General features: G+C 47.8%; 1 protein-coding gene across 2 annotated transcripts in view; it reads left to right on the top strand.

The window, feature by feature from the left end:
- Positions 1-27,546, top strand: part of PARP1 (poly(ADP-ribose) polymerase 1) — a 65,193-nt gene that overhangs the window by 17,390 nt on the left and 20,257 nt on the right. The window contains exons 2-6 of one of the 2 annotated variants that reach the window (XM_055816560.1): positions 9,005-9,159; positions 18,008-18,170; positions 18,991-19,109; positions 20,184-20,398; positions 25,864-25,960. In XM_055816560.1, coding sequence (XP_055672535.1) covers positions 9,142-9,159; positions 18,008-18,170; positions 18,991-19,109; positions 20,184-20,398; positions 25,864-25,960 — 612 coding nt within the window. In that variant the 5' untranslated portion in view covers positions 9,005-9,141. Of the gene's footprint in view, positions 1-9,004; positions 9,160-14,047; positions 14,239-18,007; positions 18,171-18,990; positions 19,110-20,183; positions 20,399-25,863; positions 25,961-27,546 lie in introns of those variants that run through there. The other variant, XM_055816559.1, reaches the window with a different exon arrangement.

The raw sequence follows: 27,546 nt of genomic DNA, 5'->3' as shown, positions 1-27,546 counted from the left end.
GCAGGAGATGGCTGTGATCTGGCTATTGCATAGACTGTCATGTAGTACGAACGGTGCCTCAGATGGCCCTGATTCTGCAAATATTTGAATGACTATTGCGCAAAGCGTATGCTTATGCTTTAAGTCTGCAGTCAAGGAGTTTAAGCCAGACACACAAAATTAAACAAGTGTTCAACAGATCTGTTACAATTTTAACTCCTCAGTTTGCTTCAGAGGGCCTGGCATTCAGTATTGCAAAGCAATTTTAATGCCTCTTGCTTGATCTGTAAAGCTGGGGAATTACTCAGCTGGGGAAAATGCAAAACATTGGTTGCATGCAGTTGGCAGGTTTCCCTGACTTCTGGGCAGGAGCAAGTCACAGGCCTGCCAGATTCAGTGTTTCTTTGAATGAAGCCATACAGGTGCTGGAGGTAGTAGGCACCGGAGGCAGCACTCCCATCAATCAGAGCCCTTCAGGAAGAACTTGGTGGAAAAAGCTCTTTTCAGACATAAAATGACCTATGCAATTGGATAGCAGAGCTACACCAAGACAAATCCTTTCCTATGTATGGCAGGGAAGGGAGGCATGGTTTGCCTTTTCTTCCTCTTGACAAGTGCATCTGTGAGTTGAGATTTTCCCTGCAAGCCAATATGGAAACTTTAATGCCTGACATTAAATATCCCTTTTTAAAACTGTACTGAACTGAAAAAAAAGTCAATTAGATCTTCTTGCAAAGGAAAGAAAAAAAGTATATTAGCTAAATCAGTGACATTTCCTTTTGATAGAAAGCTGATGTTTCCAAGAGTCTGAGATAAAGGCTAATAGGCAGTAATCAAAGAACACAGGAACCAGTCCTTATGCAATACCTCTCCCGTCTGTTCAGCACAAATCCATGTGATCTTTACCATTAAGCAATGGAATTTAGCTTCATCCTGCAAAAAAAAAAATATATATATATATCTTGGAGCACATGAGAATTGTGCCAGGCCGTAAGCTTTCTGCCTGGGCTCACAGGCACATTTCCCCACAGTAAAGCTACATTCAGATACAGAGTTTGTTTTGGCCTACTGTAAAATTAGTCACTAGCCATAAATCTGGCGCTTGAGGAGGTACTGGAGCCTGAGCCCCAAACTCAATTTTGTCTCTAAGAGGTAGGGAAAGTGCCACTCTGCAGCCCAGCTCTGAATCTTAGGTTGTTCTTCATCCAGGATCCTCTTTGTCTTCTATGTTCCTATTCTGTTCCTTTTTATGCTCCTTCTAGTTCTCCTCTTACATACCTGCTGATATTTTTTTCTGCAGCATCTTATTTTTTCACTATTTCATATTGCCAATACTAAACCACCTGTTTCTAAGAGTCAAAGGTGACAATTTCTGACTCCAAAAAGCATTGCATCTAACGTAGGAGGAATGCTGTATTAGAACTGAGTCTTCCGGACAAGATTCACTAGATAGAGAATTCAAATCTCTTGTTTCGGTGCCAGCAGTGATGTTTTGGTTACACTTGTTATGTGCAAACAGGTAAAGCACAGAGCACAGCGTCTGGCACGGATGGGGGTCAGGTTCACAAAGTGAAGCTGCTTCTTGGGCTAAGTGGGCTCCATACCCCACTTGGATGCAAAGAAATGTTTGCAGTGTGCACCAGCTGCCCTCCTGTCTCACAGACAGTAAGCAGAGACCTGGGGGGTGGAGGGCTAATCACCAGCATCCTTAACCCCTTCAAGCCTGGCAGCCACCTCTTTTTCAGTCACAGACACTGTATTGGCACTTGTCTTTTCCAGTCAGACCTCAGCTGCTGCCCAGCAAATCAGGCTTTGAAAAATTGTCTGGTTGATTTAGTGCAGCAGTGTGTGCACAACAGAAGTTTCTCCCAGGACTGTGACTCGTTATGAAGTGGGTGCATATATCTTCCTCAGTTTGAATAGGTAAAGAGGAAGCAGACTTTACAGTGGTATCTGAAATGCAGAGAGGGTAGAGTCTTGTAACTGTGCACCAGCCACTGTGACTTGCAGCGGTGGGTACTGGTGAAACCAAACTTTTGGTGGGAAAGGATGAGAACAAAGATCCAAGCTCTAACATAACCGATCCCAGAGGTAGAAACAGCAGAGAGACATTCATCCACACCCAGTAGAAAAGTGAGATTGGTCAGCTGTGAGGAACCAGAGGGAAATGCCCTGCGAGGGTCTTTCCTGGGCAACACATCTGCTTGTGCAGGGCCTGGGAGATGGCTGGCTCCCAGCCTTACCGTGTCTCCTGCTCCAAGATCTCTGTGCATGCTCTGAAGACCAGGGCAGGGGAGGCTAATTGTGCCTGCTAATAGCTACTTTGAACAAGCAAACACCAGGAGGTTTATTCTATTCCTTTGGCTGCTTTGCTCATCCCAGTGCATGTTGCGCAGAGCCTCAGTGTCCTGTGCAGTAAGACTGTGTATTACAAGATACTTTCAGTGCAGAGTCTACCTTGTGAATCCAGCAGGATGTGATCCATCCAGCAGGATGCATGGGCTCTCCATGAGGAGCACCATGTTTTTCTCTGTGTGGAGCAGGTGCAGAAATCTAAGCCCAGAAAAGGCAGGAGCCAGGCAAGGGCTCAGGACACCTTCTCTGTGCTGCCAACTGTGAGCAGAGTGGGGTGACCCTGTGGTTTTTGAGGTTGCCTGATAAGGGAAAGCCCCCAGCTCAGGACTTTGTAGAACAGGACTGTGCCTGTTGCCCACAGTAAGCGTGTGGGCAGCTGGAGGGCTCTTGTGCCTGGAATTAAGGACTAGGGCAACACAACCCTCAAGAAAGGGAAGGACTTCAGCCTCCACTGCCTTCTGACTCAAAACCTCTTGGAGCCATCACCAGGCCACAGTCCTGGAGCCTCCCCTGCACAGAGAGATGGGGTTAAAATCCTGACTACAGCCATAGCTGCAGCCTACAGTAGGAATTCCTGAGCCTTATATGGTTGGGTTTCCTACTGTGAAGATTAGAGGAGCTCAAAAGGGCAGCAACATACTTTCTCCAAGTGTGGGGATTTTTTGTAGCTAGCTTTTTATAAGCAGAGACTTCTGCTGCTTGTAAAGCAAGCTAAAGGAACTGCCTTCAATGGGCTTTCCTCCTCACCCATGGATGAGATGTCCAAACAAGCATTTGTAAACCTGTGGAGTTGTATGAGCCAGTCCAGTTCCTTCAGGCACCGCTGCTCTGGTTGTGAGTTCAGGCAATTTCTGTTTTGAAGACCTGGTGGATTTTTTTCTAATCTTCTTTAGAGGAAACACTAATTAGCTTCAATCAAGAATAAAGAATCTGGTGCTTCATCGTCTGGCACTGCATGTTCTTTGATTGGAAAGAGATGAACCGGTGTTTGTGTCTTTCCTCCATGAAGAAAAGCTTGAGTGGGATTTGAAACCCAGAGTGAAAACAGGTTTTGCTGAGAAAGTCACTGCAAGTCAGAAAGCCATCCAGAATAGCTGAGGCCACCACAGAGGGAACTGAAGGGTGATGGTTGTGATTTCAGTCTCCCTTCAGAAAGCAGCCATGATATCACCTTTCTGAGTGTGCTTTCTGGTTTTTGCTATAGAAAAGGATGGGGTGAAGCACTTCGCACGAATCTTTATTAGACTCCACTACAATACAGATTCTGAGCTCGAAAACTGAGGCATCTGTGCTTGCATTCACTGAACTTGCTGGACATTTTGACATGTAATTTAGTGTGAAAAGGATCTCATACTCATTCCCTTTCTTAAAAATGGATCTTAAAAAATGATGAATAACCTCAGATTCCATTAAGCTCGATGTCTGTGCTCAGCTACTGTCAGGATTTGGTCCCTATGCTTGTGTGGAGTTTATGGCTCTCTCCTTGGTAACATGTCAAATGCCATGTTACTCCATTGGTTCTTCACCAGGAACACAAGAATTACTGCTCCTTTAAAGAAAATTTTTCCATGCACTGCTAATAGGCTTCATAAGAGTCACAGATTGGGGTGAGTGGAAGAGGGCCACTGCTAGCCTCTGCTCAAATGAAGTCCAGCAAGAGCAGGTTGCTCGGGACCTCATCCAGTTGCGTTTTGAGTATCTCCAAGGATGGACATCCCACAGCCTCCCTGGGTACCTGTTCCAGTGCTTCATCACACTTAGGATAATCCTTTTTCCCTGCTATCAAAGCATAATCTCTTGTGTTTCAGATTGCCTCTATTGCCTTTCATCCTTGTGCTGTGCACCTCTCTGAAGGGTCTGGCTCCATCTTCTTTAAACACTCCCAAGTAAAATAATTAGGGACATGTTAAAAAAAAGGGGGCAGAGTTGCAGAATGTGTACCCAGACTGAGACTTCAAATATTACAACTCCAGGGGAATTAGTCTGAGCTAATGGTGGTGGTCACATCCAAGATGGCCCTTTGTCCTTTCAGGTGGATTTGATATGTGCTGATCCCCTCAGGAATACAGATCCCCTCAAAACTGGTTGCGTAATGATTCAAAGCCAAAGACAGAGTAAAAGGCTGTAATACTGTCAGTGTATTCAGACTTCAAGGTCAGCTCTGAATTTGGCTCACTGCATTGGTCACCTGATGGCAATGGCAGCAATGTGGGATCATAGGTAACCTCTGTGAAACGGGAAACCTTAAAGAACTGTAAGAAAGAGGTCTCTTGGGAACTGTCCCCTCAACTGTCTGAAGAGCTATAGAAACTCTCATCTGTTGAAGCTTACACTTTTGGGTGCTAGTGTCACCTCAATAGATAACTGTGTAATACAAAGTTATGGAGAAAATGTGTTGGGCATCAGGCGTAAGAATCCAACAAGACATGTTAAGTGTATGTTTAACTCTAGACAGGCATATAAGACCCATGCACGTGAATGAGTTCAGAAACATTGCTGGGTCAGAACTAGGGAAGGCAGAAAGCTTTGCTAGCACCTTTTTTTTTTTTTAACAGTGACATTTGAAAACTAGAGGATACATCAGTCTAAAGGTCTTAATTTTCCTTATAGCAGATAAAAAAGTACATGCCACTAACCACACAGGCACTGGAGAAAAAGTTCAGTGCCTCTTTTGGCAGCAGGGCTACAGTTCATCATCTGGTTTCAGTAATGGTACCGCAGCAGCAGCAGTACGGCCAGCAGAACTGCTGATATATAGCAATGGCATTGGCTGCTTCACCATGGCACCACCATCACCTGCCCTTGCGTGAGCTCTCTGCACCCATGTGCCAGGCACTGCAGACTGGCTGTGACCAGCACAACTGACACCAAACTTCCTCGGAGCAGCTCTGGGCTCGGTGTGCTTAACTGGACTGTGCAGTAGGAGCAACTGTGTGGGGCTGCTTCATGACAGGGTCCTTCCTGGCCAGGATTCTCTGACCTCGAAGGTGTCAGGTGGCCAAAACAGAGATGCGGTATGAAAGCTGCACTATATGAAAGCTGGTGTAAACCATAGTGCTGTTATTTTTAGGGTTTTTTTAACTTTGTCCTCGGAAGCATACGCTGTCATATACTGGCCTATTTTAGTTCCTGTGGATGTGACTAGAAATATGACGCATGATAACTAATTAAGACTAGTTGCAGAATGATTAAACTAAACAGTATTTTCCTTTGGGAGAACCATGAGCGTTTCATGCCCTAGATAATTGATTTCCATATGCTTTGCCTTGGCTAGGAAATGCAAATTCCTTGCTACATGTTCCCTGCTGGGTTTGGTCACTGAATTCTTGATGTTAGGAAAGGAGATAACAAAAGTTATCATATCCTATTCACTCCTACAGACTCAGTTCAGTGGGGGGTCTGAGCATTTTTCCCATCAGCAGTAATCATAATGGGTCTCACTTAATGAGCAGCCACTGAGATAAGCATGCACATGACAACAAATTAGCAAGTACATATGCAGCCCTCGAAAAAGGAAGACCATAGGGCTCCAGGATCTCTCACAGAGGTCATTGATTTGTTGGTCCTTTAATGAAACAGAGGATTACTGGCCTCAGCCTTGACACTGGTCCTTGCAACTGGCTGATCCTGTTAAAGAGACACTGTAAAGGAGGACCATGCTTTCCAAAAGCAGTTTCTGAAATGTAACTGTAGACCATGCGATCAGACTGACACAGCAGAGGGGACATGACCTGAGGAGGCTGAGAATAGCAATGAGACCTCTGCCAAAGCTGACTCTGGGGCAGGCGGGAATAACTCCCTTATTCAGACAGAGCAAAAGCAGGGATAAAGCAAAGTACCTGCAAACAAGACCCGGTGAGCAAACTTGGAACCTTCTACTTTGAGAAATGCCAAAGCTGCTTTCTTTGCAGCCACAGCAGCCACTGTCACTGCATCAAGGCAGACAAGAGCTGCTTGTCTTCTGCATCACCCTCCACAGCACTGGATCATAGCCAGCGGTGTTGCAGGAAGTCAGCACCATGGAAGCTCCCCATAGGTAATTGAAAGTTGATTGTATCCAAAATTAGCCACCAGCAGCTGAACATGTACTAAGCGTCATGAAGTGGGCACCTGGCCTCAGCTCATTTGCAGAAGGGATGTGTCCACTTCTGGGCACCAATGGCACAGCCAGCTCTGGCTGTCTGCAACCTCAGCAAAGAAGTGGATTGGTTCCCCTCCTACCCCTATCAAGAGGTCAGTGTGCCCAGAAATAAGATGTGCTGATGGCAAAACTGGCCTTGTACTGCCCTCATGCAGTTTTTCTATGAGTGAAGAGAGGACTTCGGTTTCTAGGGCTGCTAATCCTCTGTAAAGTTCACATAGTAGCTGGAGAGATTGCTGCAGCTTTACTGAAAACTAACATCTTCCTCTGAAATGTGTTGCCTTTGGCTGGACTAATGTATTTATCAAGTCACTTGCATCATTGCTTTCTTTAATTTATGCCATATATTATCACTGTCCTATATGCTTTAGCTCTCTGATGTGCTTTATGTATTTTTTCTACAAACACAGTGCAAATGAAGTTAATCTGATTGCACCTGGCTTGCTCTAATTAGAGCAACACTGAAGCATGGGTACTCAGTGTTGACATTGTTCTCCCAGATCAGGAGAGCAGACATCAGGACTCCTGGGTTCTGCTTCCAGCCTTCCTTCTCTGTGTGATCACTGCAGAGTAAATTGTGTAAATGGGATTTCCAGAATTAGAACCCCGAATAAATGCAAGGCACCTAAATTAGTGGCTGAATATTTTGCAGATCCATGAATGCATCAGATGCCCTTAAAAAAGTTAATTTTTATTAGGACAAAGAAAGCAATTATCCTTTAAGCAACCCCCGAACAGTTGTTAGTCACAAAGGAAGATTAAGATTCCCTATCAGGAATACACAATTTAAAAGAAAACTGTCAAGATAAAATCCATACTTGGAGATATTTATTGACATGAACTTGTGTGACTGTAGTAGTCAGAACTGAGAAATACTTCAGAAAGCAAACTTGATTAGATAGATGGTCAGTGCTCCTTTTTGTGGCATTTTATACAAGCAGTTCACAGTTTTCTGAAACCAGCTGATGACAGAGGAGTTAGACTGGCTTTTTACCAAGTTATGACCCAGGCAGAAATCTTCTAAATGAGCGTAAGCAATGCTGAGCTCTTGGCTAAACCTGGGGGGGGATCCTGTAGATAGGAAGCATTTTACAAATTTTTGGCAACTGAGGAAAAAGAGCATTAAAAGTTTCTGGAACAAGACACGTTTGTGTCTGAAGGCAACTGAGAATGGAAGTGAGCCTGTAAGAGGAGCCATGAGGACAGGTCTGTCCAGTGTAACAGGAAACCCCCTCATCAAGAGGCAAGAGAGATAATTATGGGGCAGTGTAACCTCCACTGTCACCACTCATTTGTTGCACTTAATGAATTACTGGAATCAGTCGCATAGTGGGTGCTTAAAGACCTGAAAAAACATCCTACTGCTCACCTGGGCAGAACTACAGAGCATCTGAACAAACGCATGTCCGGCCGTTGCCTGACAGAGCCAGCGTGGGTACAAGCAAAGCAAAGTAAAGTCTGTCTCCAGCTGGGCTGAGAAAGCAAGGTCTCAACTGTTTGTGTCCATCAAAATCAGATGGGATTTAGATTTTCCATAATTTATAGGGAGGGACTAGCTGGGTCAGTAACTTGGCATGTTTCAATTCCATATGCAGTTTCACTGCTTTTTAACAGAATGCAGGATGCTGTAAGAAATTGCCGTTTCAAAGATGGATTTGTTTCAGAGGCAGGTGGTATCTGTGGAAGGGGCCTATTGACCTGTGCAGCCTGAATCCACCACAAAGCATGCACAAGACAGTGGAAATATAATTTTCTTCTGTAGCCTATATAGTGCAATACTGCTGAGGGTGTCACTGGCCACTCTGTCCCTTTTAGCCCTCTGGCTCTTCTTTTCTGCTTTTCTTTTTTCATTTTCAAGAACCCAGACTGGGACCCATATCCAGACTCTCTAGTTGGTATCTCGTACTGCCCAGTATGTGTTTTGGCAGCTGTGCTGGGCCAGAGGATGCCCATACTGCTGATACAGGTAGGGCAGATATCTGCCACCCCAGGCACGGGGTCATCTGCCATGGGGCCAGAGCAGCATGGTGCTGTAGTCACAAGTCACAGCTTGGTTTCAAGCCTACGTGGAGACAAGATGTATTTGAGATTAGAGCTCTGGATGGGGAAACTGACAGCCTCAACTAAACTCCTTTTCCATAATGCTAAAGCTTGGGACTGACACATACAGATCTGTGAACCTTACAACTCTCTCTCCTGGTTCCTGCTCTTGAATGTTTCCAGTGTTGCAGCTGGTGCTTCATTCTTTTGGCAGCAAAGGTTCTTGCCAGTGGCATCCATGCAGACAGGATGCTTAACAGCCACACTGCACCACATAGGGGAAAGATGGTGCTTGGGAACCCAGGTCAGGGAACAAGCTTCTGGGCAGCATCCACACAAAAAAGTAACAAAGTGGCCCAAGAAAGAGTTTGCCATAATTTTTCATGAACTGTGCCCAAGGCTGACCAAATGGCTGTGGGATTAGCCCACGATCTGGGAGACCCGAGATCTGCTTTTTGCTTGGATGTGATGTATTATTCTTGTTGGCAGGTAGCAGAAATCAAGAACGGACTACAGGTGCCCATTCGGCAAGTGCTCATCCATCTGCAACTCACTGGACTGAGCAGTTCAAAGGAAGGCCCCATGCTGAGACTGAGGATCTTCTCTTCCAAAATGATGGTCTCCTCATGACCATCATTAATGAGGTATGGGCTTAATCTCCAAAGCTCAATGTTTTATGTCCCTTTTAACATTTGCAGTTAGGAGAACTCTAAATGCAGTATTACTTTGTCACAACATCTGCCTTTGGCTGTAGACCAATCGGTGGTTTAATTAACCTGCCATAAGAACAAATTTCCTTTTACCCTTTTTTAATTTCCCACTCTCTAATTTCATCAAATAGGCATCTGTGTCTTGGTTGCCACATGGGGACTGTAAAACAGGGATAATGGCGCAATCCTTCCTATATTGGGATAATGTCAGAGTGAATAACCTCAGAGCCTGGCAAGCAGCCAGATACTAACTATGGCAAGCACTAACTATGGCTGCACTCAGCTTCTGCCACTGACTTCACACTCCAATCTTCCCCAGATTCAGGATATGTAATTCATGCCACTGTTACGTTACCACTGAATTTACTCCTCAGTTAAGCTCCCAGTCAGTCTGAAGTGCTGCTTCTGCTCTGTCACCCCCTCCTTCCTTGCCTCTTCCGACATCTATTTTTCCAGGCGTCTGGAAAGCTGAAAAAACAGGTTTATTTAGGGAAGCTTTCTGAAGAATGGAGAAACCATCAGAGCCGCTTCTCAGAGAGCTCTGTGCTGGTCTGTAATGCAGAGTTGCAGAGAAAGGCTCAGGTCTGGGCACCAAAACTTCACTTCTGCCCTGTGGGAACACTCTAAATTCAGTTTAACAGATTGCATATGTTAATTATCATCCAGGAGAGGGGAGCCATAGGAGGTTATTAAGCTATTCAAAACAGGTTTTGGAACCCTCAGACAGGAAGATAAGCACTCTGATTTTCTTCAATGGAAAGAAAAGACAACACGACACCCAGTTAGATGTGGGATACATGATCTTGTATCCCTTTCCCATTGGCATAGTCTTACTGGTTTTGGTGAGATGATCGTTTACATAAGCAAGGAAGGCACAGCTGAGCCACAGCAGTAGTTGCCTGTAGCCCATTGCCTAAATGCAAACAGTTATACCAGCCATACTGATTATGTGCAGTGGCATGAAATAAGTGGATAATCAATATGGACAGGATAACCCAGCAGTGAACAGGTTTTTCTTGCAAAACTCTTGAGCTGTCCAATATCAAACATCAAATAATATAAAACCTCCCCCAGCAACAATCCAGACTTGAGCAAGAACAGTTCTGACTCTCCTCCCTACAAGTGATAAGCAATAATGTTCCCTATGTATGTCCAACATTTTCTCACCCTTTCTGAGATGCTTAGCTGGGTAGAAATCTTATAGGAAGGTATCTCAAGTATGTGTTAGAAATGGAGCCCAAAGCAACACAGTCTGTAAGATTTAGTGCTCAGGGTACCGTCAGCACAATGTGAGGGGAAGCATTTGGTCCTGTGACACTGAAGAGATATCTTATGGCTTCCTGCTACCAGGAGTTTGACCTGCTTCCCTCTGGCTTTCAGAGGAATCTAATGCAAAATGGCCCGGAAAAGAAAAGACAATTCTCTGTGGTGCCCTGAAGTCACAAGCCAGGCACCTGAATGCTTGGCATTGAGTTTCACATCATGAGACACAACTGTCAGAGCTGGCGTTTCTTGGGTTGCTCTTTTCTTCTTTGCTGTTTTCTTGGGATTTGCCTCTAGAGATCAAAAATTACTGGGGGCATCCTAAAGATAAGTGAGATTCCTATATAATCACATGACTCCAGAAATAGAGTCTTTGAGAAAAATACCAAATGTCCTAACATTATGGGGAAACCTGCAAATTAGACCCTTGAATTATATCCCCTTCCTCACCTACGCTCCTGTCCATAGCACAGCAAGCTATGGGAGCCATGGTCGCATGTGTGATACATGTTTTTCCTGGCAAGCACCAGCAACCAGTCTGGCATCTCAGCATCAGTATTTGGAGATAAACAAACCTTATCTCTAAACATCCTGGTACCGTAATCCATGATTTCTGCTCTGGTAACAGAGAGGAAAACCAAACCATTGGTCTCACATGTCTGTGCAGCACCTGTCGTCCAACAGGATCTCAAAAGTCAGCAGTCCACTGAGATGGGATTATTATTAGAAAGGGAGGTAGACAGCCTGCATGGGATCATAAAAAGCTTTCCCTCTTTAACTGCCCCTGCTCCTGCTGCAGCCTGTGGAAAAACCCAGCAGCCAAATACCAGGGCTCTTGAAATACCAGATTTACTTAAAGGGATGGTCCCCCAGGAAACTGGCCTTGCAGATGCCACTTCTCACAGCTGCTGCCAGAGCATTCTCTGTTTCATAACAAAACTCAGCATCCTCAGCACTGTTTGTGCTACTGAGGGGCCTGCATGAGCACTAACTCACTGGCCACCCACTGCAGAGGCAGAAGGAAGAGGGGAAGGGATGTGTTGTGATCCACATGTCACACCTGGGAAACAAAGATGCAGAGTGAGGCAGATCCGTTGAGATCAATGGATTCATGAAAGGGATTAATGTGATTTGGCAACTCTCACAACCACAAATCAAGATGACAGTTTGCCTACCGAGGAAATTACATTGCAGTAAAAAGAATCATAACAATGTAATTATTTTTGTACAGACATTCCCATTTCAAAGCAAGACTTACACTGGTTATAATCATACAAACTCCTGTACAAATTTTCAAAGTAAGGTTGAAAAGGCAAAGCACCCAGAGCTTTGAGCTTGGTCCTTCCAAGCAGCATGTTTGAGCTCATTCATACAGAAGGAACACCTATGCATTTCAAAAAGGAAAATTCACTCAACACCATTTTGTACAGTATTAATTCGTGATTTGCATTCACAACTGAAAAAAAAAAATAGGGTAAACTTTAAACAGCCATTTGTTAATTCACTTTCTTTGCTCGCTTTCACGCTTGCATGCCTGTGAATGTCTGTGTATGGCTCTGTAGACTACTACTTGATGTCTTACAGATCCTGTGCCGGTCCCTAGGCTGCAGGCTATGGAGCAGTGCTTTGCTATTTACACAGGGCAGCCTTTGCTTAGAAGTGAAAATGGCCCCAGCTGGATGAAATACTAAGAAGAAGCCCTTTCTCTTTTGCTCAAAACCTATAAATAAATACCATATAAACAAAAGAGTATTTTCAGAGAAACTGGAAAAATTCTTGGAATAAAAATTCCCCCCAGGATGATGGCATGCAGGAAATCCCTAAGCCACAAATCTCGGGAGGCTGGAAAATGTTTGGGAGAGCAAGTACTGCTTGCTCGGCCTTTCTTATGTCAGCTCCTGGCAGACAGTCACTGGGAGAGGCAGGATCAAAGTTAAACAGGCCATTGACTTGACTCGGGACAAGTCTTGCAACTCAACCCTCGTTTGTGTGTAATCTGCTTTTCTCTTGGAAAACCTTAGTTGGAGCAGGGTGGCAGTAGGTTTGTTGAAATGGGTGAATGCAATGCCACACTTCACTGCTGTTCACCTTCAAATTGGGCAAAACCCCTAGCAGACACGTCAGGCAGTGAGGGGTGCAACCATCTCCAGCTCCTGGTCAGACCATCTAGATGAGCTCTCAGGGTGCAGGGGGGTGGGGGTATCTTTCGGTTTTCTCTAGTGTTGCACTGATCTGCCTCTGAACCACTCATGTCTGATTCAAGAACTCCTGTAAGAAGTAATTAGGAGCCAAGACCACACTGTATTGAGCATCAGTACGGAGCCGTGTGTACGCAGCACCATCTAGTGCTTTTACGGAGATGGTTTTTTTATTCCTCCTTCCCCAAATCTGGACTGATGTATTCAGGGCGCAGCCTTTCATCCCTGGCACACCGGGAGTCTGTAGGCTCTTGGAGGGCTCACTGTAAAGGGAAACGCTGCGTAGCTTTATAGCAAATGTGTGACAGCCTGAGAGATGGAAAGAATCCCAGACGAGAGGCTGGGTAACATCTCAGCCCGTACAGGTTTGCCGAGATGCCGGCATGCAGCTCCAACCGACACCTGTGAGTGTCCCAAGCCCACCCGGGACTGAACATCCAGCTTTAGTGGGACCCCAATTCGAGAATCACTATAAAACTAATGACAAATACTTAGCAAGGGTTCGGAATAACTTCGGTGCTCTCTTCCTTTCTCCAGTGAAGCTACAGAACCAATGCCCTCTGCTGATCCTAGAGGATATTACCTCCTGTAGGAGAAAAAAGCCAGGATCTGATTAGTCGAATTGCTCTTTTTTGCTTTCTTCAGCCTCCGTGCTATTATCCCGAGCCTGGGGGCGAGCTGACCTGAGGGACAGCTGCCAGGCACAGGTCCCCCCCGCCCTTTCTGCAGCAGGCGCCACCCGGGGAGCAGCGGCACCAGCGCGGCGGGACATGGGGACACAGGGACCCCGTCCCTGCCCACCGGCGGACCGGGTGGGTGCCCCCGGGGCCGGCTCCCGGGGCCCACCTGCCGGGGCAGAACGCCGGGCGCTGCGTGTCCCGGGGGGGATTTACGCCCCTCCGCGGCAGCTGCCGGGGCGCTGCGGGCCGGGCCCGGGGCCGGCTGCGCTGCGCGTTTAACCGAAGGCCCTATTCCCCGGTGCGCGGCCGCCCCTGCAGCGGGACGGGATGGGCTCAGACCAGCGCTGCTGCAGCAGAGGCACCGGGAGCCGCCGGCTGCCTTCTGCCGAGGGCTTTCCGGGGGGGGACACAGCCTGTCCTCGGTGCGGGCCGGGAACCGGCGACCCCTCCCCGCCCGGGCCGCCGCGGGAGCGGGGACGGGGGCGGGGAGCCGAGCGAGCGCGCGGGGCCGGGCGCACCGCCACCACGTGATCCGCCGCCGCGCGCCGCCCCCCATTGATACACCGTACCAAACCGGAACGTTCCAGCCGCCGCCAGGCGTGCCGAATCGATGCCCGAGCGGCAGATCCGGCCGGCCGCTGAGACGGGGGTGGGCGCTCGGCGCTCGGCTAGCTCTCCCGCGGGCGGTGGCGGGGGGAGCGCGGAGTGGTGGGTGCGCGGCGCGGGGTGTCTCCGCGGCGGCGGTGGCAGCGATGGCGGAGCCGGCGGAGAAGCTGTACCGGGCGGAGTATGCCAAGAGCGGCCGCGCCTCCTGCAAGAAGTGCGGCGAGAGCATCGCCAAGGACTCGCTGCGCCTGGCCCTCATGGTGCAGGTACCGCGTGGCTGGGCCCAGGCTGGCAGCGGGGCGGGCTGGCCGCTCGGCTCCGCGGCGGCGGGGCCGGGACGGGGCTCCGCTCCCTGTGCCCGCCGCGGCGGGCCGGAGCTCCTCGGCCGTGCGTCTCTCCGCCGCCTCGGGGGCGAGCGCAGCCTATTTTTAGCAGCGGCGCTTTCGCCTGCCGCTCCCTACGGTCTGTGCAGCAGCGCCGGCGCCCGGAGCGCCCCAGCCCGCAGCTCTTCGGGCCGCCCCCGGTCTCCCGCCCCACTGCGGGGCGGCCGGGTGGGCGCTGCTCCCCGCGGGGGCTGGCGCCGTCGGGCCGTACAGGCGTGCGGAGGCGAGACGGTGCAAAGTTCACCGCCAAGCGCCTTAGCGGAGGGGGCGGCCCGGGGGCGCGCACAGAGGCTCTTTGTTGTCATGGCGGGCAGGGAGCGGGGCAGCGGGGGGGGCGAGCTTGGTGGCTCGGCTTGTCTGTACCCTGGCAAGTGTCTGTCACCTGGGGTGTCTTGCGGCGGGGCAGGGGAATCTCCGTTTGGTGCCTGCTTTGCATACGAGACAGAAAATCCGAGCCCCGAGAGGCGCTGGGGGCCGCGGCCAGCCCAGCGGTTTCCCCGCCGCCCCCCCGCGGGCGGCACGCTGCGGCAGCTGGGGGTCTCGGAGCTGGCTGCCCGCTGCGGGCGCGACGCGGAGCTGAACTGATGGCGGAGGCATGTTTTGCTCTTAGCTGGCCTCAAATTATTTGCGTTTTGGGGTCGAGGCTTGCTCGGGTTCCTTTCAGAGGGAAGGGAAGGGCCCTTGGAGGGCGGGGGGCGCACAGACCCCACCGCCGCGGTGGCCGGCGTGGGACCCTGCCCTGCAGTGGGAGGGTGGGGAGGGAACGGGGCTGGCTGCAGGCAGGACAGGTGGAGCGGAGGCTTTGCTCGGGGTGGGAAGAGCTGTCTTCTTCCCAGGCTGTGGGCCTTCAACCAACCTCTAGCAGGAGAGATGGAAAGGCACCTGCATCGTGCGGGTGGTGCGGATGGGCAGCGGGCTGGACTGGATGTGCCTCGCTGTGTCTCGCGTAAGATAAACAAATGCATATGTGTTTATTTATGGAAAGCTGGCAAGGACGTGGGGTGTGAACGCTAGAGCAAAGCTCTGCAGATGGGTGCTGTGGCTCCCAGCCGCCTGAGGAGCAGTCCCTGGCGGCCGTGCCCTTGGGAGAGGCTGCGCCTGCAGCCGCCCCTCGCCCGGGCTGCCGCGGGGCTCGGCTCCCCTCAGGGGGTGCCTGGCTGCCGGGGCAGGGCTGGAGACAGGCGCTGGTGCCGTGGAAAGGAAATAACTGCCTCTGCTTTTGCTCCCCGGAGCCTCCGTCCCATAGGAAGGATGCTTAACTGTGCAGGCCAAGCTGGCGTGTGCTCGCACGTGTTCCCGTTGCCTTTCTCTTTTGTTTCTCCTGCTGCCCTCGGCAGCTCTCTGGAGGTGCCTGTTTTCCTTCCCCCCACCCAGCTCCGGCTGCTGCTTCTCCGGTTCCCTCACGTCCGTTACCCCTTCCTGCCTTCCCCAGCAGCTGAAGCTGGTGTGGGGCGGGTTGGCCTTCCCCCAGCACGGGGGCCTGTGGGACTGCAGCGTGCCTTACTTAGTTCAGGGACTGTCTTTGGTTTTGTAGGGTTGGGAGGGGAACAGCTGGGATCACGGCATCCTTCACGGAACCACTGCCTTTGAGCCAACCATCTCCCCAAAACTTCTGGTCTTTCACCAAATGCTTGTAGTTTTATTTTTTTTCCCCACAACCTCTTATATTTGCAGTCTTCTGCAAAGGGCTCCCCCTCCTCACTGCCAGTTTTTGTGCCAGCAGAGTGCTTTTCATACCCTGCAGCTGAGCATCCCCCCAAAAAAGGTCTGAATTTCACCTGAGCACCCAGGCCTCTTGTTTCCTCTTGGGGAAATCCCTTGCAGAGCAGTCTCTGCTCTGCATTGCATTCTGTGCACCAAGGTCTTTTGCAAATTATGCAGAAGAAATTAAAAGGAGGCCTGGAGCAAGTCCTTAGCTGGGTGCCTTTTAAACTAAATCCGCCCTTTTGTTATGGTTCTTCAAGTGAAGAGCTCTGAATGACAATGCAATGCTCGATGTTTAGCACTGGGTGGACACCCAGGCTCTGTAGCACCAGCATGGCTTTGACTTTTGCTTCCAGGTAGAACTGAGTGGTTTCTGTTATTTGCATGTGCGATGTGAAAGCAAGTGAGTCTCTCCATAGTTTGTTTAGGAAACTGTGCTCTAGAGATAGGTGAACTGAGAGAAGTTGTGTAAACAAGGTCTAGCTTGCCTGGAGGTTGTGTTTCCCACACAGAGGGAAGTAATGTTCCAGGTGCACAACCGCATGTAGCGGAGATCTTAACTCACTGCTTGCATGGTTGTCTTAAAGACTGAGCCAGCTCTGCCCCCTTCCATGCACCCCAGTGCCTTGTGCCCCCAAAGCCTTTGTGTTAGGGATGGAGCCATGAGGAGTCCTCCAGGAAAACTCCAAACACGAGCCCAGAGCTCAGGGGTGACCAGCTTCCAGTGCCAGAGCTGTGTATGACTTCCAGACATGTTGTGAGCAACCCCAGGGTGGCTTCTGTGTGGCTGTGGTTGCTGTGAGGGTAACTGGGCAATCCAAATCCTGGCTTGTGGGATGAGTCCAGCTGGAAATATAAATGTTCTCTTACACTTTTGGTTGATAGTTAGCTGTAACTGGGGCTCCCAGCTCTCCTAGTCCCATGCTGTGGTCTTTAAAGCCCTTTCCTCTGCCTTCCTGCTCATGTGAGAAACTTTCTGCTGCTGTTTTCAGCTTGGAGATCTCCCTCCTGTTGGTGGGTGAATATGTAGAACGGTTTCCTAGGTCATTAGTTCTGTATCGTCAGTAGTAATAATTATACGATACTGACTATTATTAGCACAGCGGTTGTTTGCGTGCATTTCTTGGAGCCAAACCACTATACACTTATTTTATCTGATAGGTAACTGGAATGATGCCAGGTTGGTACTTAATGTGTCTGAGTCATAAATGAGTGGAGCACTTCCACGATGAGGCTGGTGTGGCAGGGCACACAGGAGCTGCGCTTTGGGGAGGACGTGGGTGATGCTTCTGTTCTGACTTTCTTGGGCTCTGATGTTTCTCTTAAATTTTGCTTCTGCCTCCTGCAGTCTCCTGAGGAATCTCTTCAGACCACAGTCGTCTTGTGCCTGGTGATGCGCTACCCAGGAGGGCATGGATGTTTTGCTTGAGAGGCATCTCTCAAAGGGATTGTGCGTTGCACTTGGAGGTCCTGCAGAGCAAAGCCAACCTCTTGCGCTGCAGCAGTCTCAAAGGAGTTTGTAGCAGATGAGCCATGTGCTGTTACTCGTGTTGCTCTTTCCACAACCTCTGTTTTGCTTTGCTCATGCCTGCAGATGGTCTGATTCTCATAGAGAATAAACCTCTCCTTGTCTGCTCAGGGTTGATACAGCCACGCTGAGGCTGTGACCTTTCTGTTTTGAGTAAAACAAGCTAAGCAGTGAGGAGATGAACTGGTTAAGCTAGGCAAATGCTCCTTCCACATCTATTCCCTTTGGGAGCTATCTCCAGCAGCTCATCTGTCATATCAGATTTTCTTCTTAGACTTTGTCCTAAATAGTATCCATCTCTTAATTTAAAAAAAAGAAATTACTCGTGTTTACCCAGGTACTCTGTTTCATCCTGGGTTTTTTTTTCCCCTTGATTCTGTCTGAGTCACTTCATCTTGGCCTAATGTGCTTTCTTCCTAGTCACCCATGTTTGATGGCAAAGTCCCTCACTGGCACCACTACAGCTGCTTCTGGAAGCGGGCTCGAATTGTGTCCCATGCAGACATTGATGGCTTCCCTGAGCTGCGGTGGGAAGATCAGGAGAAAATCAAAAAAGCCATTGAAACTGGCGGCCCTGGAGGAGGTAAGCAGAGGTCTTCTGGTGTTTGGAGCTCCAGCTGCAACCGTGCTCCCTCTTCTCAAGCTATTGTTGTGGTTATTTTTTTGCTGTGTCCCTTCAGCAAGTGATGTCAGAAGGATTCCTTGTGGCATCTCGGTACTCCAGGGCTAGGATGCTGGCAGTATGATCCAGCGTGTTAAATCAACAAGGGAAAAAGACAAGTCAGGTGGCAGATGTATTGCCAAATATTTCTTGTTATCATGATAGGTGTATTTTGTTCTTTAACAAATGCTGTTGTAATATGTTGTTTTAATGGTACCTTCACTGCAACGTATGGTTATGGTGGCTCTTTGGAATTGTTACACGATGAGCAAGTGAGTTGAGGAGCAAGTGGGAAGGGTCTAAGTACAGATCAGACTAAACTCACCACTGGTGGTGATGCTGGGCAGTTTTAGATTATTGTTTGTCTGTTGAAATGTAGTAATAAAAGAAATAAAAGGAAACTGGCAGTTGGGAAGAGGAGTTCTGCTTTGAAGCAGAGCTCTTTGTGACCCCTGTTACAGTCAGGTCTTCAGGTAGATTGCACTTCACACTACTTTCAGGAAAGAAGTAGAAAGGGTCAGTTCTGTGCACATTTGAAAGTCTTTTAAAATCATGAAATAAGTGGTCCCATAAAACTGTTTCTTGGCTGTTTAAGGAGCTCTTTATTTTAAAAGTGCTTTTGAGCATGGACTGCTTGTCTTGCTCTGTGGTCATATTCTCAGCAGATGAGTTGCTGGGGCAGAGAATAAGAAATAAGGGAATGCTTTTAAAAGCCAAACTCTGTATTTGCTTTGTACTCCAGGAAAAGGAGGAGAACAGGAAGGAGGTGGCAAGCCTGACAAGAGCCTAAATGACTTTGCTGCAGAATATGCCAAGTCTAACAGAAGTACTTGCAAAGGCTGTGAACAGAAAATAGAAAAGGTAGAAAGCTTTCCTTTGTTCTCTCTCTCTCTTGTATTCTCTCCCACCATTTCCAATTCAAACAGTGCCTTTAAAAATTGGTTTCTATGTCCTGCATATGGAAAGCACTTGCAGGGCTGCATTTCTGTGTCTGAGGAACAGCTGCGTCCTGGACAGCTGACAGTAAAGGCATCCCTCAGGCATTGTAGCCTGGGCTTCAAACCTGCTGATGCTTCCTTTCACTTGGGTCTTAGAGCAGGCTGGAACACCGCTCGCCAGCATGTCTGTGGCAAGAGAGCCACCACTAACTGCAGCTTTTCCTGCTTGTTGCAGCACTGCGGGAGTGTTGGCCTCTTCCTCCTCCTCAGCCAGGCCAGCTCTGTGTGCCATGCATCCATATTAACTCCATGAAAGCAGACAGAAACAGTGGTGCAGCTAATTAACAATGCAGCCCTGTAGATGAACGTGTCTTGGTGCTCTGCATTTAAAGCCAGTTGGCAAATGAGGTTGTGAGCCTCTGATAGATGTGGATAGACCTGCCAGTTGGGTAAAGCTGGCAAGGGCCAAACACCAGTGCTGGTATGCTTGTATCTGCAGGAACATTGGTGACTGTTGTGTAGACATTTCCTTGTTGGAACATGAAGTATTGCAGTCTAAAAGCACCTAAAACAACTACTTTTGGGGCATCTGGGAAGTAATTTGTAATAAGATGGAGTGAGATCATGTTAGCAGAGATGCTTGAGTGGTAGGGACATAAAGTTAATTTTTTCAGTTGTCTGTATGGGGTTTGGTCATGTTAGTTTTGGTTGTTCGAGCTTACTGGGAGTTGGAGTAAAGGCTACAGGATTACCTGTTTTGACTGTTTTTTGAACAGAACATTACCTAAGAAGCTGGGTTTTTTTCCAACCTAGAAAAAATATTGAAGAAAGCAGAGGAAGTGCAGTGAAGGGACTCAAACAAAAGTTGCAGGCTTTGCTAGAGGATCTGTTGCTATTTTACAGGTGTTTAGGAAGCATCATGTTGGTAACTTGTTAACATCCTGCTCCTCCTAGAATGACTTAACAGTTGCTCTTGTGTCACTTCAATCTACCTTAGGGCCAGATCCGGATTTCCAAGAAGATGGTGCATCCTGAAAAGCCGCAGCTGGGAATGATAGATAACTGGTACCACCCGGACTGCTTTGTGAGCCGCCGAGCGGAGCTGGGCTTCCTCCCAGCATATGGAGCCACTCAGCTCCTGGGCTTCAGCATATTGAAAGCTGAAGATAAAGAAACTCTGAAGAAGCAGCTCCCAGCTACCAAGAGTGAAGGGTATGTCGGCAATGTAAGAAATTGCGTTGTCTAGAGGAGCCAGTGCTTGCTGTCAGATACTTCCATGGTAAATGTTTTGGGATGTTGTTGGCTCTGTTAAAAGAATACTGTTAATAGGAGGATTTGGTTCTTCCTGTGACCTTAGGCAGACGACAACAGACAAATTCCTTGTCCCTGGGAGCATGCAGTCCACTTGCCCCTTGTGACTGCCTTGAGAAAATGCAGAGACCAGCAGCTGTGACTTGGAGGACTGATGTAGGGCTTTCAGCCATAAAACGATGCGTACTTAATACAAATGGATACTCAGCTCTGCACCTCCTAGTGTGTTGCTGTTATCAGTGATGGTTTCTCTGCTCTAACCACTTGTTAGAGAATTGACTTGACATCTGTTATAATCTATGAGTTGCTGATCTGTGATAGGCACTGAATCTGATAATGGTGTTTATTGGCTGCGTAGTGCTTACACTTGGATGCTTTTGTTTGCTAAATCTTTTATAGTTTGCCTGAAATTTCATTGCCTTGCCTGGAAATTTTTAGTGGAGGCTCTTGGCAGATCTTGTACTGACAGAGAAGCACTTCCAGGTGACTTGCTAGCTTTGGCCAATCTTTCTCTGTTTAATGAAGGCTTTTGTTATTTGTTCTTGAAGTGACTTGCCTAAAGTCATGCTTCATAACACAAGCCAGTGTTGCATTGTCCTCATGGAGGAAGGAACACAAGGTGTTTCTGGGTTGTACAAGTCGGATCTTGTCATTGTAAAACATTGGGCTTTTCCATGTAGCTTGTTGACTGAATTCAGCTTTACTTTTGCGAGGGTTCACCTTGAAACTGTCCAGTGAGACTGACGCTGGGTTCTGAGAAGCTGCAGCCATGTCAAATCTGTGCAGTCTTTGTTAGTATTGGTCCTCCAGATGTGTGGCTGATGGGCATGGTGTGTACTGTTCAGAGCCTTGCATGTATGTGAATGTCATCCTTGGCCATAGGTAACAGCGGAGCGTGCATAAACTGATCTACGTGTTCTTAGCAGGCTGCAACTTCAATGCTTTATTTTCATTGGCAAGTAGTTGCTCCAGAAGCATTCAGCAGTGGTGTGGGTGCTGTGGGGAGGGACCCACAGTACCCCAGGAGCAGGTGCTTCTGCTGGAGCCCTGTCAGATTCTGTGCTGTTCGCCTCACTTGGCTAAGATGAGCTGTCTGCATCTACCCAGCAGCCTGCTGTCTTTTCATGCAGACATTTTACCTCTGTGTGTGTTGCAGGATGTAAGTAGAAGTACAGTGTTTTAATGTGCTTGCAGCTTTTCAAGTAGTCCTTTACTTTTTGTGCTGAGGTGCATGTTCTGCTTTGTCCTAGAACAGCATGTGAGTTTAATAGGGTTATTTGTAGTTTTCTCCTATGTCTTCCGCAAAGCTCTAGAGATTTGACTGTGTGTTTCTCTTGTCTGCCCTGACTCTGCTTTTCTGGGCCGCTTCTGGGATGCTATGCAAAATATGAAGGCTTTGTAAAGATAGGCTACAGAGTCGTTTGCCAAGTCACTGTGTAAATAAAAGCCTAGAACTGCAGTGGAAAAAAGCTTGAACTGGTGATGCAGGGTAACGTGAACCACAACCTGGTGCCAGAAAAGCAGCAGGAGATCTCATCTTTCCTGCTTTCGAAGGACTGCATGGACAGGCACCTCAACCCTGAAGGTGCTGTCTGCCTTTAACGCTTCACTACCTTTCTTCTGCTTGGGCCGTGTGCTTGAGCCACGGGTATTAAGGGTCAATTGGAAAAACAGTTGTCTATCAAACTGAATGAGTGAGAGTGTAAACAGACTGAGTGGAGGGGTGTGGTGTGCTTCCCACCTGGTGATTTTCTGCCACAAAAGCACAAAAGTTCTGGAGAAGCCAAACTAAAAACACCCCAGAAGCTTGAATGAGATGTAGTTACCTCTGATAATTCATCTTGTGCATTCAATCAGGTAACAGAAATTGATGACAGAAATTACAGCATCTCACAGAAATGATGTTACAGTATCTGCTGTAGGTGAGATTCTCAAAGTGATCTTTAAAGATATTCCAAATTGTGCTGTGTCCAGATTATGTTGGGACTCGGATGTCTCTGCAAGTTAGATGGGATGTATCCAGATTCGCGGGCTGCTTGTGCGTGCCTGGCCCATATTCAAGGAGGAGCTCAGGCTTTGGGACTGCCCTCTCAGGTTCTGTAAGGGCTGCAGTGTGATGTGGCTCTTGCAGATGGGGGAAATGAGGTGCCGAGTAGGGCTCCCAAGAATAGGTTGGGACACCCCTTCCCTTTGAAGGGCAAAAGTGGGAAGGTTTCCTGCAAGGATCCTGGCTCCTTTTCTCAGTCAGCTCCAGGTGAGACGTGCTGACCCTCCCCTGGGCTACTGGCTCTCATGCCTGAGCACCAGCACTTTGCAGGCCTGGGGAAGAAGGATTTTGTATCCTTCCCAGCAGTTTCTCTGTGGAAAGAGTGCTCATGTACTGATGTAGGAAACGCAGCGGCAGCTTGCGAGCTCCCTTTGACTGTGTGTCTTCAGTGGCATGTGTTTTGCCCTCCTGCTCAGAGCTGTAATACTTCCCTGCATTTTCTGCCTCACTTGTTTGGGTAGAATTGCTGCCCAGGACAGGAGCAAAGCATAATTCTAGAGGTGTCATGCAGCTCCAGATTAAGCGTAGAGGTTGCCTGAGGCAGAGGATAAGTACTCAGGTCAGCAACAATCTGGGGTGCTTTACAGGGAGGAGGAGAAAAGAGGAGTAGGCTCCTCCCTACGTAGGCTGCTTGCTTTATCCAGGGTTGTCATGACTGTCCTTCCCACCCTTCATTTTCATTGTTGGGAGGGGAATGTGAAAAAATGGAGAGTAGATGGTAAGGAAGGGCCAGGCTAGAGTGGGACAGTTCACCTCCCTCTTCATCTTCATGAAAGTTGTAATCCTTTAGTTGTGTATCCTCCATGGAGGTGAGGAGTGATTTGCGTTGGCTGCTAAGCAAGTGGTTGGGCCCTGCCTCTTGAATGCAGGAACACTGTCCCATCCCCAGCAGGAGAAAGGGTGTACGCAGCAGCAGCCAGCTGCTGTTAGCAACACGTAGTGTTTGGTCCCAAGGACGGAAAGTAAAATTAACATGTATGTCGGTGAGTGTGTATTTTGTCAATTGTTCTAGAATTTGCTGTTTTGGGAAGATGTAAGATGGATTCAGCTTTGCCATTCCGTTCTCCAGGCTGTATAAAATGAGCATTTGCTTTAAGCCCTTGGGATAGCCAGGGGCAAAAGAGGGTGGTGGTGACTGGCAGCTTTATGCCTCTCTGCAGTCAGGATGATCCCTCCCGCTCTGCGGCTTGTTCAAGTGGCTGGAACAGGTACAGTAATCGCTCCGTCCAGGAGAGCAATCCGCTGTCCCCTTGGCTCCAAGGAGAAGCTGCCAAAAGTGTAAGTCCCTTTTGGAATTTGGATGCTTTCCCTGGGTCATAGGGCCTCTCAGCAGGGTGATAGCCTTCCAGCGGTTGGTGTGCTGGCTTTCCTCCTCTTGGAGACAAGTTACGGCACAGGAGGGAGCGCTGGCTTGCTGGAGGCAGCCCACCTGTCAGCCTGCCAAGGGAGAGGCATTGCAGATACACAGTGTTTGGGCACCCATCCTAAGCACTTACATTATTAAGCCCTCTGGCTTGGGAAGGTGCAGCAGAGCACTTGTACTTAACCTGATAGGCTTTTCCAAGATTGTGGTTGTACCCATGACTCTCTTAAAACTTACAAAAGCCATTATCCTCATGTGGGGCTCAGTGAATACTCTGGTCTTGCCCCTTGCAGGGACTGCAGCTGGGGAGGAGAGAGGGGGACTTGTTTGGCTTGGGGACATTCAAAGGCACAGCTCTGTGTGTGCTGTATCCAGTCCTGCCGCATTGCTTCCTGCTTGCCTGATTTAGAACGCAGTATGGAGATTTTCTCAAGAAATGCGAGCTAAGCCAGAAATGCGAGCTAAGCCGTTGCGCGTTGCTGATAGTGCGGTGCGGCTGTTCCCCCTGAGGCAGCGCACCTTATAGCATAGCCCCAGCTCGACTGATGGGACCTTGCAAGGGGGCAGCTGAAAGACGACCTCTTCTGCAAAACCAGCCCCCTTAAAGACTGGCAGAGTGCCCTGAATCATGGGTTGGTCAGACGGGCTAGTGGTGGCCACTGCAAATAAAATGAGAACTTGGCCCAATTTTAGGGGCCAGGACAGTTACTAGAGCTTACAGGTGTCTTGTGTGTGAGTCTTTAGAAGAAGAGTACCTTTTGATATTTTCCTGCAGCTTTATAGCTCATAAGCTGTCACACAAGGTTAGTCTTAACAGTAGCAGAGTACTAGAAAGTGAGGTGTTTAAAATTGTAAGTAGGAGAGCAATCGAGAATGTCAGCTTTATAGCTTAACCATCAGCCACAGCTTATAAAGTTAAGACAGATGATTTCTTAAAAAGAAACCTGGCTGACGTTTCAAAACAACAGCAGCTCTGTCAAAATGAGGTGTGAGATCCAAGCTGTGTTCATGCACTGCCTCAAACTGCAGGCCCATCCGGCCTCAACTGGGACAAAATTTCCCTTTATGTCCGTATGGGGAGAGCACACACTGATTTGATTTACTGATACTAATGTATTTTGAAGCCAGACAAGGAGGTGACATGACTCTGGAAACATAAATGATCTTCCTCTGAGGTCTCTTGTCGTTCTGAAGTCTGCCAAAAATCCCTCAGTTTTCATTTGGCTTCCTCTTCTTTCCACTCTTGAGCAGTGTCTTCTATAACTTCTCCCTGCACAGCTCTAAGGCCCCATCTAATAACGATAAATTTCTTCACACATAACTGCACAGTAGTACATCACAAAACCGCTGTCAGCCTCGGAGCACTTTGCAAGTCAAAACTCCCTCCTGTCTGACTTCAGAGACCTGACTTAATTCCAGTCTGAAGAGAATCTAGCAGGGAAATACCTGGTTTCCCAGTGTGTTAGCTTATTAGAGTTAGCGTGTTTGCTGTCCTTTATTTCAATACAGACTGTCTAAGCTGAAAAATCAAGCTGTTGATTCAGCTGAAAGATGCTGTAGTCCTTCAACCTGCATTGCTACACCTCCTCAGACTGGAGGGGTGTGCTTGTATTCAGTGATTCTTAGGTATGCCTTTGGTGCAGCTAATACAGGTGTAGATGAATGTGCCGGAAAATGTTGCAGTATTTCATGTGCTCCCTTGCCACACCATCCAGTTACCCTGTGGATAAGCTGTAAGTGTACCTGACCTGATTGAGGCAGCTCACGTTGCACAGCCAAGCACATGTCTACAATCTAGCACTGAGGAATCTGAAAAATGGGCTTGCCTGCCAAAACTGAGGATATTCAAGCCTCTGCAGATACCGGCCGTCAGTAAACCGAGCTCTGGTAACTGTTGGACAGGCATTTAAATAACTTCCTTTCATGTGTACGTTTTGTTTTGGTTTTCTCTAATAGAAAGAGAAAAGGAGAAGAGGTAGATGGAAATGTGACTGCAAAAAAGAAACAGAAAAAAGAAAAAGAGAAAGAATCAAAGCAGGAAAAACAGCTGAAGGTGAGTTTTAGTTTATCACACCCTAAAAACTGCTTTGTTAGAAGAGTGCCGTGTCGGGCACTAACTGAAGAGCTGTGGCACCTAGAGAGGGGTTGTACCTCATGCCCAGACAAAGCAGAGCTGCAGCACAGCCCGGACCTGGCACAGGAGGTGCCCACCCTGTCCCTGAGGCAGTTCACCCTGCTGCTCTCTCCTGAAAAATGGGAAGGAAGTTCTCTCGAGCTTGTGCTTACTGGATTTAAATAGATTCGGTTAAACGCCTTCTCTTGGGGAGGCTGGTTCTGTGGTCCTTCCTGTATCATCTGGCTGTGGTGGCTGAAGCTCTGAGCCCAAGTACTGTTGCAGAAGAGCTTGGAAACCGATAAATGACTCATTATAAAAATTAAACAGAGGTAAAGTGCAGAATAGATTAATGATAAATCATATCTTTTTTTCACTCTCTGGGGAGCTGTGTTCAGTTCTTGGGTACAAAGTGTGATAGATCACAGCCTTCTACCTTTCACTTTTTTGAGTATTGTGGGAAGAATTCAGAATAGAGCATCAAGAATTTCGTATTTATTGAAAGTTTGGCATAGGTACTTTCGAAGGAAAAAATTAGCAAGCTGCTTTTGGTGTTTGAAATCGTAATGGAGCTGTAGAAGATGGTCTGTCTACTTCTGAACAAAAGTTTTTCTTTTTTGTTGTGTGGCAGTGCCTTAATTTTCAATAAAACTTAGCTAAGACATCAAGGTTTTACTGCTGCGGTGCAGATGTTCTAGATGGATCAGGGTTAACTTTGGGTTCACCGATACTATTTTTTTTTAACAGCATTTTATCAAGCATGATTGTTAACTGAAAATTAAACCATTTAACACAGACAACCAGTTTTTCCAGAGTAGACTGCATTTTTTACTGTAGTCTGTGAATAACATTCAGAAACTAAATTATCTTGAGATATTTGAGGATGCTACTTTGCTGTCCAATCATTTGTAGAAAGGCCAAAAAGAATGTGCAGGTTCCTCCATGCTGTTGCAGGTGACTGATCTGGTAGAAATTCCTCTTTACGCTTAGGTAGCTTAAAAGATGAACTGAACAGATCAGCATTTCTGATTTTTTGCTTTAATGCAAGGCCTGCTTGTTGGTGTCAGCTAGTTAGGTGATATTTGCAAAGTTTGTTGAGAGCTTACTAAGGGTAGAAGTGTGATAGAAACACAGGTGTCACTCTACCTAAATGCTGGCTGTCTTGTTGGTATTGCTTGTACCTTCTTGTTTGGGATAGTGCTGTAAAGGTTACTCTGTGGCCTTTCTTTACATATACATGATGGAGAAGCCTTGTTTTATACAGAATCCCATAGGGATGTCCTTCCACGTGTAATCTTGAGAAGAGAAACTTCGCTGAAGCTGCGATGTGCTCGTGCGTTCATACTGAAAGCTGGAGCATGTGGCTTTAAAGACCTGTTCTCCTTTTTCAGATAAAATGTGTGACCCTTTTGGTAAAACTACTGGTTCGTGATGTTCATCTCGCCCTCACCACGGGCTTGCTAAAACCTTGTTCATATGCTGCAGTTTCAGGACTGTTCTCAAAAAGCAATTGACTGCAAGTAGCT

Source organism: Falco peregrinus, chromosome 11, assembly GCF_023634155.1.
Source record: "Falco peregrinus isolate bFalPer1 chromosome 11, bFalPer1.pri, whole genome shotgun sequence".
NCBI lineage: Eukaryota > Metazoa > Chordata > Aves > Falconiformes > Falconidae > Falco > Falco peregrinus.
Note: the sequence above shows the minus strand (reverse complement) of the source record. Positions and strands in the feature narration are given on the sequence as shown.